Genomic DNA, 18488 nt, shown 5'->3' on the forward strand with positions numbered 1-18488 from the left:
GTGGGAGAACAAGTATTTGATACACTACCGATTTTGCAGGTTTTCCTACTTACAAAGCATGTAGAGGTCTGTAATTTTTATCATAGGTACACTTCAACTGTGAGAGACGGAATCTAAAACAAAAATCCAGAAAATCACATTGTATGATTTTTAAGTAATTAATTTGCATTTTATTGCATGACATAAGTATGTGATACATCAGAAAAGCAGAACTTAATATTTGGTACAGAAACCTTTGTTTGCAATTACAGAGATCATACGTTTCCTGTAGGTCTTGACCAGGTTTGCACACACTGCAGCAGGGATTTTGGTCCACTCCTCCATACAGATCCTTCAGGTTTCGGGGCTGTCGCTGGGCAATACGGACTTTCAGCTCCCTCCAAAGATTTTCTATTGGGTTCAGGTCTGGAGACTGGCTAGGCCACTCCAGGACCTTGAGATGCTTCTTACGGAGCCACTCCTTAGTTGCCCTGGCTGTGTGTTTCGGGTCGTTGTCATGCTGGAAGACCCAGCCACGACCCATCTTCAATGCTCTTACTGAGGGAAGGAGGTTGTTGGCCAAGATCTCGCGATACATGGCCCCATCCATCCTCCCCTCAATACGGTGCAGTCGTCATGTCCCCTTTGCAGAAAAGCATCCCCAAAGAATGATGTTTCCACCTCCATGCTTCACGGTTGGGATGGTGTTCTTGGGGTTGTACTCATCCTTCTTCTTCCTCCAAACACGGCGAGTGGAGTTTAGACCAAAAAGCTATATTTTTGTCTCATCAGACCACATGACCTTCTCCCATTCCTCCTCTGGATCATCCAGATGGTCATTGGCAAACTTCAGACGGGCCTGGACATGTGCTGGCTTGAGCAGGGGGACCTTGCGTGCACTGCAGGATTTTAATCCATGACGGCGTAGTGTGTTACTAATGGTTTTCTTTGAGACTGTGGTCCCAGCTCTCTTCAGGTCATTGACCAGGTCCTGCCGTGTAGTTCTGGGCTGATCCCTCACCTTCCTCATGATCATTGATGCCCCACGAGGTGAGATCTTGCATGGATCCCCAGACCGAGGGTGATTGACCGTCATCTTGAACTTCTTCCATTTTCTAATAATTGCGCCAACAGTTGTTGCCTTCTCACCAAGCTGCTTGACTATTGCCCTGTAGCCCATCCCAGCCTTGTGCAGGTCTACAATTTTATCCCTGATGTCCTTACACAGCTCTCTGGTCTTGGCCATTGTGGAGAGGTTGGAGTCTGTTTGTGTGTGGCCAGGTGTCTTTTATACAGGTAACGAGTTCAAACAGGTGCAGTTAATACAGGTAATGAGTGGAGAACAGGAGGGCTTCTTAAAGAAAAACTAACTGGTCTGTGAGAGCTGGAATTCTTACTGGTTGGTAGGTGATCAAATACTTATGTCATGCAATAAAATGCAAATTAATTACTTAAAAATCATACAATGTGATTTTCTGGATTTTTGTTTTAGATTCCATCTCTCACAGTTGAAGTGTACCTATGATAAAAATTACAGACCTCTACATGCTTTGTAAGTAGGAAAACCTGCAAAATTGGCAGTGTATCAAATACTTGTTCTCCCCACTGTATATAGGCTAAACTACAGTCATGTTCGACAAATATAATAATCTGAGCGGAGGCAGTGAATTTTTAAACTATTTAAACATAATTGTCATTTTATGAGGCATGTCTTACCGCTTTCCGACCAAAGGAATGTTAAGGGGATTCGTTCATAAATACTTCCTCATATGCCATTGAAACCAGTATTTCTCATGTTCTCAACATTCTTTCGTAGTCCAGCAGCCAAAGACACAATCCTAGTCATATTAACAACCCATGATGTGTGCTTTGGAGAGCGGTGTTTTCCAGCTAATTGCATTTTTGGAACATTCAAACTTATTGCATACTTTCCTGTGCGCATTGCTGCGCTTATAATGTCAAGAAATAGCCTAATAGTGTATCAACATTTTAAGCTAAATGTTGTGCTAAACAGACTAATTTATTTTAAAAGTTTTATTTTTTTACGTACAGTGGTTGTATTAATTTGGGATCCGTCGTCCCACAACTGTCGCAGAGTCTGTTTGGAATATTTATTTCTCGCACAGAACTACAAGCTGTCCAATAGAATAGGTCAACTTTTGTAATGTGGGGATAGTAGATTGACATAGGTTAGTGCTTTTGCTGTTCGTTACTTTTCGTCAGTCAACAAGATGAGTAAATGTGTACAGTTCTTCTAACATCTTCAATAGGCACCTCGGGAATTCAATAAGGAGCACTTTGGCCACAAGGCATGGATTTTTTTAGGGGGCATTATGGCCACACAAGGGCCGTCGATGCTGCTGGGAAATTTGAGGCCTGGTCAGCAGTGCTCTAAATTAACACTTTTCAGTTAGGAGCACTACGAAAAGTTAGGAGCACCACATTAAATTTAAGAGCACCAGAAAATAATATTTGTTTTAATTGATTGAGAGAGCTTATTGGGCCTACATGAATTCTAGGTACTTTTGAAGCACATGTTGTGCCCTAGAAACTAATATGTAACACTGTAAAGACATTTGTTTATTATAAAAGGTTGGTACGAATACCTGTCATTGAAATTACAAGGTAATTTGTGGAATATTAGGTTTCTACATTGTGTAAAAGCACAATTGTTCTAGTTATGCATTACATTGAAAATTGTACACTGTCTCTGTAAAAATGTCAGGTACAAGAGATCTGTCATTCATTCATTGCTATGATCATTGATCTCCTGAAGAAGCTATCCCTTTTCTTTCTTTGTCCCAAAATGTTTGGATATACTTTTAAAGTTACATTGTTAGCTAGCTAGTCAATGAGGTAACATGACTGAGAAAAGTGTAATCAAATGGTGAGTAGTTTTAGAAGGCCCACGGCATGGTTTATGAATGTAAAATGCGGTCTCGGTGATCTGCTATAGGAAGATACAAATTTTGCACCGGTGTGGTGAGAATATATTGGAATACAACTATACGAGCACTTATTTCAGAGAGCGCTCCGTAAGCCACGCCACAGTGGGCAGAGCTAGGCATGTTGCACTTGGACAGGTTTTAAAATGGGAAGAAAAGCCTAATTTTACAATGGGACCGTGTGGTTCTGTGTAGCCTAGTTATGCTAATATATACAAAAGTATGTGGACACCCCTTCAAATTAGTGGATTCGGTTATTTCCACCACACCCGTTGCTGACAGGTGTATAAAATCAAGCAGACAGCCATGCAATCTCCATAGACAAACATTGGCAGTAGAATGGCCTTAATGAAGAGCTCAGTGACTTTCAACGTGGCACCGTAATAGGACCTTTCCAAAAAGTCAGTTCGTCAAATTTCTGCCCTGCTAGAGCTGCCCCGGTCAGCTGTAAGTGCTGTTATTGTGAAGTGGAAACATCTAGGAGCAACAACGGCTCAGCCGCGAAGTGGTAGGCTACACAAGCTCACAGAACAGGACCGCCTAGTGCTGAAGCGCATAGCACGCAAAAATTGCCTGTCCTCGGTTGCAACATTCGCTACCGAGTTCCAACTGCCTCTGGAAGCAACGTCAACACAATAACTGTTCGTTGGGAGCTTCATGAAATGGGTTTCCATGGCCGAGCAGCCACACACAAGCTTAAGATCACCATGCGCAATGCCAAGAGTCAGCTGGGGTGGTATAAAGCTTGCCACCATTGGACTCTGGAGCAGTGGAAACGCGTTCTCTGATGTGGAATCAATTCACCATCTGGCAGTCTGACGGACGAATCTGGGTTTGTGCTTCCAACTTTGGCAAAAGTTTTGGGAAGACCCTTTCCTGTTTCAGCATGACAATGCCCCCGTGCACAAAGCGAGGTCCATACAGAAATGGTTTGTCGAGATCGGTGTGGAAGAACTTGACTGGCCTTCACAGAGCCCTGACCTCAACCCCATCGAACACCTTTGGGATGAATTGGAACGCCGACTGCAAGCCAGGCCTGAAGGCCGACTGCAAGCCACCCAGAAGAGTGGAGGCTGTTATAGCAGCAAAGGGGGAACCAACCTCATATTAATGCCCATGATGTTGGAATGAGATGTTCGACGAGCAGGTGTCCACATACTTTTGGTCATGTAGTATATTTGAGACCAGTGTATTGCAATTAATTTAGTCTGACTATATCAATAATAACAATAGAAATATGGATGGTTGCATTATTCCATTTTGTAATATGTTTTAATATGATATTTACGGTCAATTTGAGCTGCGGATCAAGAATGTCGCTTTGCCAGCCACAAGGTAAGGTAAGGCAAGGATGTAATGTGAATTGAAAAGTAGAAATCTCTTTCGCCACTCTGCTGCTCAGACTCTCCATCTCTCGTAGTGGGAATAGGGCCTAAAGCACTTGAGTTGAGTATCCATAGTAGCATGTTATCAGTGTTTTCACATTAGCAGATGGGGAGTAGCCATGTCATAAACCACTCACTTTGCCATTCTCACTCATGTTTTTGGACGGTCAGGGCATTTAAGAAACGAGAGTGGACTAGTTAAGTAGCCTAGTGATTAGTGTTGGGCCAGTAACAAATGTCGCTGATTCGATTCCCTATGCTGAAAAAGGTGAAAAATCTGCCGATGTGCCCATGAGCTAGGCGCTTAGCCTTAAATGCTACAGGGTCGTCGTTGATAATGGCAGACCCTGGGTGTGACCCCACTCTCTGTGGGTGTCTCAGAGTTTCCAATTCACACGTGCATAATACACACTTTCACATGTGAAATAGGACAAATATAAGCACCCACACAATAATAATTTATTAATAATGGATAACAATAATATTAATAAGAATGATTATTTATTATTAATAATAATAGTGGATTATTAATAATAATGGATGACAGTTGGGCTAGTTACTCACAAGGCGGGCATTCCTCCTGTGTGTGGACGATTAGTTGTGTGCGTTTTTGTTTATTTACTCTAACACCTTCCTTCTCTCCTTGCAGACGGCTTGGCGTAGAGTTGGGAAAGTCAGTTGTTTACCAAGAGTCCAACAGAGGTGAGATGCCAGGTTATCCCTTTCAACGTCATACAGTATACACTGAGTGTACAAAAAATTAGGTACACCTTTCTAATATGTGAACGACCGGCTTGATTCGGTCTTATGTGGCAAAATGTGAAATTGTGTTTTTTACATTGTATAAAAGTAGAGACTCCGAGCTAGAAAATGGTATATCATACACTACAGTTGAGGAATAATGGGAAAGTATTTCTGCATTGAAAGTTGATAAACTTATAACCCCACTTTTGAGAAAATGGCTGTTGAACGTTTTGGTACACCTATTGGAGAGCTCTTCTTTGTCTACACCCATTCAGGATCATTCACACCCTCTTAAGCCATGTGAGGCCCTGTGCTAAACCGAGTGACTAGTGTACTAAACAACCAAAGATTTAAAGACTAAAGGTTTATACTACGTCTATTGACATGTCTGTATACAGTTGTCGCAGTGACATCATGAACATTCTATTGTCGTCCGACATCTAACTTGTCGTTTTCGTTATGAAAAAGTATAAACACAAAAACGAAAGGCTGTATGACATCAGCAGCCTGGTGGTCCAAAATAGCAGAATTGGTGTATTTTAACACCAATAAACCTATCTGTTTAGCAAACCAGACAACTAAAAGCAACTTTCTAAACAATGTTTTGGTTAGTTTCTAGCTTGTTATCTGACAAGCCAGTTCAAATAATGACCATATCATATAGCTGACAATGTCTTAACGTTAGCTAATTTGTATTCATTATTACAGGAAAATAAACTCACAACAAGATCATTATTTACAAGTTAATGGTGAGCTAATTACAGAAAATAGCTTATGGTTGTGATTGTGACTGAATAAAATAATTTTAGAACTTGGACACTGTCTCATTGGCCTAACGTTATATCCTAATTTGACTTTGGTGCAGGTCACATGCAAAGGATACAGAAGGTGTAAATGGTACAGTGAAAAGGTTACTTGCACAGTGGAGTCTTTTGTTTAGACGTAGCTAGCTAGCTAAACAATGAACCATAATCCCAACTCATAACGTTACTATCCTTTATGAAGCTACAGGTAGCTAAAGCTAACCAACTAGGTTAAATGTTATTTAGCTAGCTAACATTAGGCTATAGCTAGCAATGCAAAAGGCTCTAAGATACAAATAATTTTACTACACAGATCATACACGTAATGTTAGCTAGCCAGCCAGCCAGCTAACGTTAGCTAGCTAGCTAACAGTACGATTTAACTTGCAATGAAATCGACTTTCTGCCAAAATTAGAAACTGTAAATATCTGAAAATGTGGGCTAGCTAGACTCTCTTACCCGTATACATGGATGAACGCTTCTCCCTCAGTCACGGATGCCATGGTTGCCCTTAGTTTGAAGATGTAATTCGGAGACAGGTGTTTTATACAATAGCCTTCTGTGTGTTCTCTTTTTGACTCCCTCCGCATATTTGCAATCAAACGCCAGAATTTTCTCAATCTCCTTAGCTATCATACTCTGCTTCCACCGGGCATTCCACAGATTTCAAAACTCTGTCCTCCAGAAAGTGGAGAGCATTAGCAACACTTTTGCAGTTCTTTGTGATATCTTTCGAAAAAGCCGCATTCGAAAGGATTACCTACACATACTGAGCAGCTCATGCTATAGAAAGAAGTGTGCTACATGGCAGGCCAATCCAAACTCATGTCCAGCCCATCCATTATCTTAGCCAATCATGGCTAGTGGAGAGGTTCCTGTCTTTTTCCGTGGCTAAACCAACTAGGCTCGTAATTTAACCATTTTATTCGTATTTACAGATGGCATACACGTTTGTTATTAAGGCACTTGAAAGTTCAATTTCCAGAAGGCATTTCTGCCAAAAAACAAAAAATATGTTTACATTCAAATACCTCTCCTGTGAAGTAGTGACGCGCGACAGGGGTTTTCCTGAAACTAGTCACATTAAGTTGCACCCCTCCATTTTTGCCCTCAGAACAGCCTCAATTCGTTGGGCATGGACTCTACAAGGTGTCGAAAGCGTTCCACGGGGATGCTGGCCCACTTTGACTCCAATGCTTCCCACAGTTGTGTCAAGTTGGCTGGATGTCCTTTGGGTGTTGGCCCATTCTTGATACACATAAGAAACTGTTGAGCATGAAAAACCCAGCAGCGTTGCAGTTCTTGACACACTCAAACCGGTGCACCTGGTACCACTACCATACCCTGTTCAAAGGCACTTAAATATTTTGTCTTGCCCATTCACCCTCTGAATGGCGCACATACACAATCCATGTCTCAATTGTCTCAAGGCTTAAAAATCCTTCTTTAACCGGTCTCCTCCCCTTCATCTACACTGATTTGAAGTGGATTTAACAAGTGACATCAATAAGTGATCATAGCTTTCATCTGGTCAGTCTGTCATGGAAAGAGCAGATGTCATTTCATGTTTTGTACACTAAGTGTATATATAATCTATAGGCCTACTATAGCACTATAGTATAGATCCCTCAAACTCAACTCTGGACCTCGAAGCCAGTTCCACTGCATCTTTTCATTGTTCCCCTTTTAATCAGGAACTGATTTAGACCTGGGACACCAGGTGTGTGCAATTAATGATCAGGTAGAACAGAAAACCAGCAGGCTCTGGTTGAATATCCCTGGTATACAGTGCATTCGGAAAGTATTCAGACCCCTTGACTTTTTCCACATTTTGTTACGTTAAAGCCTTATTCTAAAATTGATTACATAGTTTTTTTTTCCCATCATCAATGTACACACAATACCCCATAATGACAAAGCAAAAAAAGGTTTTTAGACATTTTTGCAAATGTATAAAAAAACTAAAACAGAAATATCACATTTACATAAGTATTCAGACCCTCGCTGCACAGCTATTTTCAGGTCTCTCCAGAGATGTTAGGTCGGGTTCAAGTCTGGGCTCTGGCTGGGCCACTCAAGGACATTCAGAGACTTGTCCCAAAGCCACTCCTGCGTTGTCACCTCCCTGACCAAGGCCCTTCTCCCCCGATTGCTCAGTTTGGCTGGGCGGCCAGCTTTAGGAAGAGTCTTGGTGGTTCCAAACTTCTTCCTTTTAAGAATGATGGAGGCCACTGTTCTTGGGGACCTTCAATGCTGCAGACATTTTTTGTGGGGTTACTTGCTCCTGGAACTGATTTGCTTCTTTTTTTATTTACAGAAACCAGGGTGGATGTAAAAGAGTCTGTTCGTGGTCAAGACATCTTTATCATTCAGACCATTCCAAGGTGAGCGGATTCCAATGCGTCTGAATTGAGTGTGTGTATATTCTAGTTGGTTGGATATGCAGTTTCACCACAGAACCAAATGCATCAACCTTCATTAGAAACTAGATGAGAGGAAAGTAAAAGTATTCCCTTGTGAGATTAGGCAGACTGTCTGTCTGCCACTTTACATATTTTCATCCAGTGGTTATGTCATTCATTGGTTGGCAGGAGCTGCCTGGTAAAGTGAGATTGCAATATGAACAGCCAGCAAGGGGGCACTGACCTTTTGTGTTGGCTTTAAAAAGTAACTTTCCTGAACTTTTTATTTATTTTTCATTGAAAACCAGATTTTAATAGGCTTATTTATAGTGAAATACATCAATTCTGGTCTTAATTTTGACAGTTCGTTGCAAAAGTGATATATTTAGGTATTTTAGTAGGAAATCTAGCTCTTTTTGCCCCTCACGGTTTAACTCTACCATTTGAAATCGTAATTTCAAGATGGCACCTTGAGAAGGTGCCTCTTCGCCATCTCAAGGGAGGGGTTTGGTATGAAATACACTCCCTTCTAGATGTGCTGAGTGGTACCACCTCAAGGCTCACTATAAAAGCAGGTGACAGCACGCCTTATTTGGCAATGGTCTTGGTAAGTGGAGTGTGCCAATATATTGTTGTGATGTGACTTGCATTAATGTGATGACTGTTATTTGTCAAATCAATTAACTATGTTTAATTGTTACTCTTTTAAATTAATAATGTAACAATTAACTCAGGAATTTGGGGCACCACGGAATAAGTTGTTTAACGAGTTACCATCTCCCAAATTAAACTCTTGGAAGATAAATATATGTATATGTGTGTATATATGTATGTGTGTGTGTGTGTGTGTGTGTGTGTGTGTTTATATATTGATAACAGTCACTTATTAATCATTAACTCATCAGTCTCATTCTGAACGTTGCATAATCCTTGAACCTGCAAGAACCCTGACCTTATGAGGTAGCAATACACAAATTGGCTTATTTATTTACTAGCTAACTAAATAATAACATAGAATACATACATACTTAATACATGAGAAAAGTCCCTAGTGGACTAACGGCATGACTGCTTGATTATCAAAAAGGGAGGAGTCAATAGAAGGAGGGAGAGGGGGACAAAGAGTCAAACTTATCGTACATACATTTGGAAACTACGCTCACGGTAATCAGAATACTTAGCACCCTAACCACCAGTTTGGGTAAGAAATGCAATGTATTTACATGTAGAATGTGTTCTCCGTCCTCTCTCTGTTGAAACAATCACTCCTATGGGGAAGGTGTCGATGGGTGTAAGGCTCTGGTTTGTCCACTAGAGGTCAGAATGTCCTTTTGTAGAGCTTCTCTAGTAGTGAATTGGTTGTTAGAATTGGTACTTCAGATGTACAAACGGTTGTCTGAGATGAGATTGTCCTTTCCATCTCGTGTTTTTAGTCAAATGTTCTCGACTACTTTACATGTCAGCTGCAGATTGGTAATGCTGCGGTCTAGTGAGTTTCTTCTTGTGTAGAGATTGAGAGTTTCAAAGTTTCACCATTTCAAACGTATGGACTTACCGTCTCACTTTTTCTGGTCTTAGTGTCAACCATTTGTAACGTTCAGCTTCTGCTGCACCTCGGCTGGTCTGTAGAGGTTCAACCATTTGTAACTAATATCACATTCCTATCTTCACCAAAATACTCTCATACTTAAGCATATATTTTATACAACATTTAGATGTAGACTTGATAAATAGAACGTGTACACTTTCAGAATGAGTTATTCTGTTATAACATCCTTAATAACATCACAAACTAATAAACAATATGGCATGATTATTCTTTAGGTCCCCACTGATCATTCCAAACATTTGGAGATCAGGAATAATGTTCCAGTGTCCACTTTTATTAACGTAATAGTTTTTAGGCGGCAAAGAGTCTCTGGAACAATGAAAATCTGTCTTCCCATACTAGAGACCAAAAGGAGTCCTTTTCTGCAAACTATTTATGACAGGGTGTTGAGTCATAAAACCGTCCCAACTGGGGTCTGGCTATCTGTCAGCCATTTGCCAAGCTGATCTGGCACCTTTGATCCTCACCAAGGAAAGAGTCATGACAATATTTTGCATGATGATTCCTTGAACAGACTACTGACGTTAAACAAAAGTCAAAAGGCAATAAGGCACATTTCCACATATGACCAAATTCAATGTTTTTGCTTACCGTTTCATACACATTTGTGCTTTTACGTAGAAAAAAAACCATGGAGGATTATACGTTTATATTCGTAGCTATATCCATCGTAACAAGAAATAGGTGACAATGGTGGCCATGTCAACTCATATTTTCTCCCAAATGCTATGACTAATTGGTGGCTCATAGTTCAATGGTTGTGAGTTCTAATCCCACATGGGACAGATATTCATTTTTATTTCAAATCCTTTATTTACAATATTTATCTCTGGTTGAAGTTGTAGGGTTTTATACTATACCCAACAGGGCCAGTTGGACAATTTGAAATTTAGCCCACGGGATGAAAGTCCTGGACAGCAGTTGTGAATAGCCTGATTGTTCATTCCATATTTTACTTTGACCTGTCCTGTTTTTATGATATGTTGTTTCTTAATATGTTAGTGCATTTTTTATTTGATTGGGCACCATTTAGGTTAGGTTATTTGATCGGAGAAACCTGCATGATGTAAAAAGTGTCAGTCTCATATTGTCGTACATTTTATCTCCAGCCTGTAGGTTACAGAAAAGGCCACACACACTTTCTACCATATGCTATATCTGCTACATGATTTATGTAAAACATTTTGATGGAATGTTGGTGGAACGCCACAGCGATGCGTCTCTCCAACAGCACCCTGGAGAGGCGCACTGGGAATGTGAGAGTGGGCACTGCTTATCATAGGTCAGCATCAGCGCTCACCTTAAAAGCCCATTGACCTCAGGTTGAGAGAAATTGTCATTGTTTTTGGGCAGAAATAATTATGTGAGGTTTCATGTGTGCGTTGGAGCTGAGTCTTGGTCAGTTTAGCTCAGAAAATGCCGCCCTACCCTAGTCAATCTGCCACCATAGGCGGGTGCCTAATCCTGCCTAATGAGCGGGTCGGCCCTGGTACCCAAGACCAATCTGAGTTAATTTGACAATTGTAAAAAGAGCTACTGCATAAATAATGCAGTACAGGTTGGATTGAATTGAGCCCCTAATCATCATTTTAAGGTGATTATTGCATTTTTCTTCCCAACACAGTACTGCAATAAATGTGAGTCCACATAAAAAGAAAAAAATTTGCACCCCAAGGTGGATTCCAATTTACCCTGCAAGTGGCAATAGATGTCAGGCACTTGGTGCTAACCACTGTGAGCTAACTGTCCAGAGATGTATTAGCTCACAACGCACATCATTTTATTATCAGAGTATGCTTTAGTGAAAAAGTGTTGGGATCAGGTGTTAAAACGTTTACCCACCGCAAAATGAATATTTATGAGTAATTCCCCCCACCCACAACTTCTAGCCTGAATGCATTTTTAGAACATTTGAAGGGGTTGGGCAAAGGGTGAAATTGGGGTTCAGAGTTGCCCTTTTATGATTGTTGTTGGCTCTGCTGTTTCAGGAGGATGCCTAGGCCAAATCTACTCTGGCACTACGTCATTGCACTCTTTGTATTAGTTAAGTAATAAGACATTATCTTTGATTACTAATTATAGTGTTAATAAAAGTGCATCAAGTCCCCAACAAAGTTTGCCTCTGCTTCTCTCATGAACAGGCTGATTCCCATACAACAATGGAGTCATTATTCGATACGATCTTGAGAGGCTTAATTATTAAGAAATGCCCGTAGCTTTCAAGGTTATACTTCAGAGTTTAGGGAACGACTATTAGGGTGGTGCCCAACGTCTTGTCTTACGATGCGGCGATAGTGCCAGGACAATGGGCACGTAGTCAAGTAAGTTAACATTGTAGGATACTGACTAGCGTCATAGACTCACTCACTTAAATCTGTAGTGAGTGTGTTTCAACAAAGACGAGTGTTAACTCCCAGAGCGAACGCTCTGTGGGCTAATGTGGTCTTAAGATGCGCCGACATCTTGAATTTTATACCCTGTCAGTTTACTGAAATATCTACAATAACTACTTTATCTCACTCTTGCTTATCTTATTACATTATCTTATCTCTATTCATCTGTCTCCATTGCCTCTTGAATGGTTATTTTGTCCTACCCAGAGACGTGAACACGGCCATCATGGAGCTGCTGGTCATGGCCTACGCCCTCAAGACTAACTGTGCCAAGAACATCATTGGGGTCATCCCCTACTTCCCTTACAGCAAGCAGTGCAAGATGAGGAAGAGGGGATCCATTGTCTGCAAGCTGCTGGCCTCCATGCTCGCTAAAGCTGGTATGATACTATATGGTTACTGTATGCATCATGTGATTTTCTCATTGTTGTGATACCAAGAATGATGTTTTTGCATAGTCGGTTACGATGTTGTAGAAAGGTAGTTTAAAACACTGCTAAGTTAAGTTGTACACAAATGGTAGGAGTTATAGGCGTAGCTATTACCATTGACATATTGTTGGCAAGATGCCAACCCTGTATAGACCTCTAGGAATGAGGCTTGAAAAAAAATATATTAAAAAAATACTGTGAGGTAACGCAGCCTGGTCTCATAGACTAGACGTAACATAGTAAATGTAAATCCGGGACACTCAAAATGGCATAATATGTTACGTATGGAATGGTTACATAAGACAGATGATTACTGAAGGCAAACATGAAAGTAGGGTGGGTGGGCTTATAAGACGAACATCTAGCAACCCAAAGATTGCGAGTTCGAATCTCATCCCGGACAACTTTAGCATGTGAGCTAATTAGCAAATTTTCAACTACTTACTACTTTTAGCTCATTTGCAACTACTTAGCATGTTAGCTAACCCTTTCCCTAACCTTAACCCTTTTAGCTAACCCTAACCTTAACCCTTTTAGCTAACCTTAACCGTATCATACGTCTTGCAAATTCGTAACATACTACTGTTTTGAAATTCGTAACACGTACGTTTCGCAAATTCGTAACATATAATACAAATTGTAATTTATAACATATCGTACGAAACGTAACATATCATACTAAATGGAGTGTCTTGGATTTACAGACATAATAATGCGAAATGCTCTGACACCAGGTTGGGTAACGTTACACCATAACAAGTCCATCAACTCTGTCACCACGTACAGCTAGCAGAAAAGCGAACGGTCATATATGGTATTTTAGTAGGGGAACGCTTAATGTATCACCATGCAAAAGCTAACACCCTGACTAGACCGGCCATGTTACATGCGCGAGCATTGCAAAATAAATGTACACGCATGTTATTCAATTTCATCCACATTGCTCGCGTGTCAACGAGCGTCTGCGTTGCCGAACGCTAAAATAGAACTTTGTTTGGTTTTCATGAGGATACAAACCCACGTGGGTGCTTCAACGACGAACGAAAGAGACTAAGCAAAGATAACTAACTAACTAACAACAAATTAACTAATTAGTTTTCCCTTTTTGTCTGTGGATTAATTGTCGGAGTAGAGAAACACAATTTTATATGACTTCGGGACATAAATTATACAAAGAACCAGCTAAAAAGAGGACCATATGCATGTCAGGTAAAATAACAACCCAATGTTCATCTCCCAGGACGAACTAGCTAGCAACAGCTAGCTAGCTAGCTAAATGTCCATGAACGTTTCATGTGTGTTTTGACCTTCCTCCAAATTAATATAATTGATTAACAGTTGGTTTTGGTATTTAACCTGCGTGTCATGATCGTGTCTGGTGGGGATGGACAATGATCATGGCCGCATGGACATACGCACCAGCCGGTCTAGCTAGGGTGTTGCTTGACCCACTGGTGTTGTCACAGGGCTAACTCACATCATCACCATGGACCTACACCAGAAGGAGATCCAGGGCTTCTTCAGTTTCCCCGTTGATAACCTGCGTGCCTCCCCCTTCCTGCTACAGTACATCCAGGAGGAGGTGAGACTACATTACTCAGAATCCTCTTCAGTCTCTTGTATCATCTCAATCATTATCTAGATGTATTTGTTGACTAGAGTTTAGTTTTAATGTGGTGTTGAACTGTGAAATCATGTTGGATAATGTTTATTTGTTACCAAAAACTGTCTCCCTCTTTCTAGATTCCAGACTACAGAAATGCCATTATCGTTGCAAAGTCCCCTTCGGCGGCCAAGAGGTAACATAAAGGTTGGGAGTTTTCCAGCAAGATAGATGGTGAATGATGTGATTGTGATTTATGTTTGCTTGTATGTATTTAAATCATTTTGTGTGTGTGTTTGTTCCAGAGCTCAGTCCTATGCTGAGAGGCTGCGGCTGGGCCTGGCGGTGATGCATGGGGAGGCCCAGTGTTCAGAGTCTGACATGGCCGACGGCAGACACTCTCCCCCTCCACTTTCTTCAGGACGCACCACCTCTGGCCACCCTGGTCTGGAGCTGCCATGTAAGAGACCCCTGACACGCATATGCGTGTACACACACACACACACACACACACACACACACACACACACACACACACACACACACACACACACACACACACACACACACACACACACACACACACACACACACACACACACACACAACCACTAGGAAATACCCCTGCCTTTGACCCTAACATACACAAATCAGTGTTACTGCTCTTCAACCTGTCCATCACCCACAGTCTACAAAGCATATTCCGCAAACATATTTGAGGTGTTGCTCTCCTCATGTATGTAGTAATCTGCCTAGTCAGCAGAGTGCTGGTTTATGTAACCACTAGTGTCAGGATGAGTTGAGCCCCGACTCTATCAGATGAATCCGTGGAGAGTTAATGAGCCTGAGCCGCAGGGTTAAACCCCCACTGCTTATGGGGAGTAGACGGCACTGGGATGAGTCTCCCGTGTAGCATGCATACACTTGTGAATGCACGTACACCCAGACTCTGATCCTATCCATTTATAGAGACACTGTAAAACATGGCATTGGGTCAAAGTGAGGCTTTACAGAGATATAATGGAACAGTATTTACAGAAAACAAACTGTATTTTACATTTATGGACTGAAAGTGGTAATCTGTCCAAATAACAACCCATAACCCAGTGAAAGTTATTTTTACAAATCCATTTGTCACAGAAATGCTGTAAGAATATCCAGCCCTGAATGCCCTAAGGCACCAGTAGCAAAGAGGACCTCCACACATTGTCCTCATGCTGACAGTGTACAACTGGAGTGTTCAGCCAGTCAGGGCTGTAGTATGTGTTGGTTCAGCAGCAAAGCACTCCTTCTCAGGAGCCTGACACTACTGCAGATGCCTGAGAAATACTGCAGGCAATAACAGGCATCCCCTCTACCCTCCTCTTCATTCCCCTCTCCTCCACACAGCCTCTGGATTTCTCTTCTCACCCTCTTTTTTTCCCTCCTTTTATACAGCGACTATTTATTTTCTCTCGTACTTCTCTCCATTTCTCCCCTCCTTTATACAGGAACAGGGTTGGTCTCCCTTTATCAAAACAGCAGCTAAATTCAGATACGGAGCAAAGTGACACCTTTAATCTTTATATTAAACCTTATTTTATTGTATTCCTTGGATAAATAGGACCAGAAAGCCTGTCTTAAGTTCTGGAGTTGTCTGTCGGTATGCTGCGTCTGTCTGTCTATTTTATATTTCTCTGTATATGACAGTGTTAACGTATACCATTTATCTTTTGAAGACACGGGGAGGCACCAGGCTCCATTCCCAGGCATAGAGCTCCCAAGTACGACCATCATGCTCCACTCTCTCTTCCTCTAACCCCCATCCTGCAATACTATCTGCGATCGCCTTATACCTGCCTGCATGTAATGTTGATGTCTACTGAGGGACTTTCCATTTCTACTAGGACTGCATTTCTAAATTCCCCTTTGTGAAAATCTCAGTTAAGTGTTTAGATGGGGGGGAGGGGTCAAACAGACGCGGGGGTTTGAGTAAAAATAAAATAAAAATGAAGGAAACATTGCAAGCACCTCAAGAGGCCGAATGAGGCATGATGACAAGCTTGGTTGGGTTCTCCTGCATCCTTTTTCTTGATCAATTCCTAGTTGTTTATTTATAATAATATAATAATATGCCATTTAGCAGACGCTTTTATCCAAAGCGACTTACAGTCATGCGTGCATACATTTTTGTGTATGGGTGGTCCCGGGGATCGAACCCACTACCTTGGCGTTACAAGCGCCGTGCTCTACCAGCTGAGCTACAGAGGACCACAATTTAAAAACTCAAATCCCCCCCCCCCCCAGCCTTAAAAAATCTATTTATTTTAAGAAAATAATTTTGTTGCTATGTCAACACCTCGGAGTTCCAAGTAGAGCCTCATGATGTTCAACCCTGAGAGTTTTTAAATACGCAGACATCTGGTTGGACGCCGCTGGGCTGACGTTGAGGAAACTGGTTTGAAGTTGGTTATGATTTGGCATGGGGTTGCTGTGTGGATCCCTAAATCCCAAACCAGATGTTGTATTTGTGGGAAGGAAGACAGCTCTATACACATGAGCCATGTGTTGCTACCATCACAATATGCCTGAAGCTGCCCTATACTTACACCAAATCAAAAATTATAATGACCTAAATGGGGTAATTTAACCTAGTTGTCCATTTGTCAAAATATTGAGTTTTCAGGATTATACTGTAGCGGCTGTGGTAGACTGTGGACATTGAGTTAGAGCTGTCTTGCATGATTTTTGCAGGTGTTGAACTTGATCCCTTCTTACTCAATCTCCTCTCCCAATAACTTTAATGTATTTTTTTGTCTGCACCACTGTTTTGAAAGTAATGATAAATCTCTCTCTTTTTCTCTTTCAGTAATGATGGCCAAGGAGAAACCACCTATAACTGTAGTGGGAGATGTGGGAGGCCGCATCGCTATCATTGTTGTAAGAATTTGATAGTCTTTCTCAATTCTATTCAACTATAACCCCTATGGGACAAAAAACTGCATTGTCCAAGCTATTGCTAATAAGCAAGATTAAAGTGTTATATAAACTATTGAAGTTTCACTCTCACTGTTCTGAGGAAGTCCTCATGTAAGATGTATTTGGACATACTGTATGATACAGCGCTAGTGGTTTATTTAGTTAGACTCTAATAACTGTTGTTATTTTGTTCTAAGTCCTTCCTTTCTTGTCGTTTCCCTCTCTCAGGATGACATCATAGACGACGTGGAGGACTTTGTGGCGGCCGCTGAGATTCTGAAAGAGAGAGGGGCCTATAAGATCTACATTATGGCGACACACGGCCTGCTCTCAGCAGAGGCCCCACGGCTCATAGAGGAGTCCGCCATCGATGAGGTAAGACAAAGGACACAAGCCGCACTCACAGGTTTTTATTAAGCGCAAGATGGATGTCTTTTCTAACATCAACACAACTGACAATTATTGTAAGTAGTCTGCTGCTCCGATATGTGAAGCAGCTCAAGGTTGGAATTATGTCTTATTTGCTGGATAAATCAAACAAATCTATGCTTTCTTAAAAAGGTAAGTGCACAAACCGATACCCAAATACAGTTATATGCAATGCATACTCAAAAAACCCTTCGAATACACTGCTGTTTTCCAATGGGGGCTGAATAATTCAGAGGGCATTCTTAAACATAGTCCCTGCTGTAACCTGGCTCTCCATTTTGTGTCATTGTGCCCCTCCCCAGGTGGTGGTAACCAATACAGTCCCTCATGAGGTACAGAAGCTCCAGTGTCCCAAGATCAAGACAGTGGACGTCAGTATGATCCTGGCCGAGGCCATCCGACGCATCCACAACGGAGAGTCCATGGCTTACCTGTTCCGTAACATCACAGTAGATGACTGAGCTACACGCACAAATACAGTGTACACACACAATGAGACCAAGAATGTTCAACTCTGTTACATAGGCACTTGTTTCTTTTCATTCTAGTTAACTTCCTATGTTTATATTTTTTTCTTGCATTCTTAATGTCTCTTAATGTCTACTGTTCATGCATACCACTAGTCCTTTACTGTACTCTGCTACACTATGTACATGGTAAATACACATCACCCATATAGACTCTCAGAAAGCACGAACAGCACCGATATATCTTGGATTAATTTAATCCTACAGTGTGTGTATTGTATGCAATTTTTCAGTGTTCACTGCAGCATAGCATTTGGTTAATAAAGCCTTTTGGATGGA

The 18488-nt window shown here is 41.3% G+C and overlaps 1 protein-coding gene across 1 annotated transcript; it reads left to right on the forward strand.

Annotated features, from left to right (window-relative positions):
- The first annotated feature begins 4830 nt into the window (after nt 1-4830).
- LOC121533270 (phosphoribosyl pyrophosphate synthase-associated protein 1-like) lies at nt 4831-18488 on the forward strand. The gene is made up of 9 exons (XM_045205278.1): nt 4831-5011; nt 8175-8241; nt 12469-12641; nt 14159-14274; nt 14436-14491; nt 14601-14755; nt 17144-17214; nt 17482-17628; nt 17985-18488. The coding sequence occupies exons 1-9, from the start codon at nt 4846-4848 to the stop codon at nt 18141-18143; spliced, it is 1110 nt and encodes a 369-aa protein (XP_045061213.1). The 5' UTR covers nt 4831-4845; the 3' UTR covers nt 18144-18488.

The sequence above is a fragment of the Coregonus clupeaformis genome, chromosome 20 (assembly GCF_020615455.1).
Source record: "Coregonus clupeaformis isolate EN_2021a chromosome 20, ASM2061545v1, whole genome shotgun sequence".
NCBI lineage: Eukaryota > Metazoa > Chordata > Actinopteri > Salmoniformes > Salmonidae > Coregonus > Coregonus clupeaformis.

Bases quoted from the DNA above. Each gene is read 5' to 3' on its own strand.
- LOC121533270 (XM_045205278.1), top strand. From the start codon at position 4,846: ATGGATGACAGTTGGGCTAGTTACTCACAAGGCGGGCATTCCTCCTGT. The intron at 12,642-14,158 runs GTATGATACTAT...GTGTTGTCACAG, and splicing joins CTCCATGCTCGCTAAAGCTG to GGCTAACTCACATCATCACC. The intron at 14,275-14,435 runs GTGAGACTACAT...CCCTCTTTCTAG, and splicing joins TACAGTACATCCAGGAGGAG to ATTCCAGACTACAGAAATGC.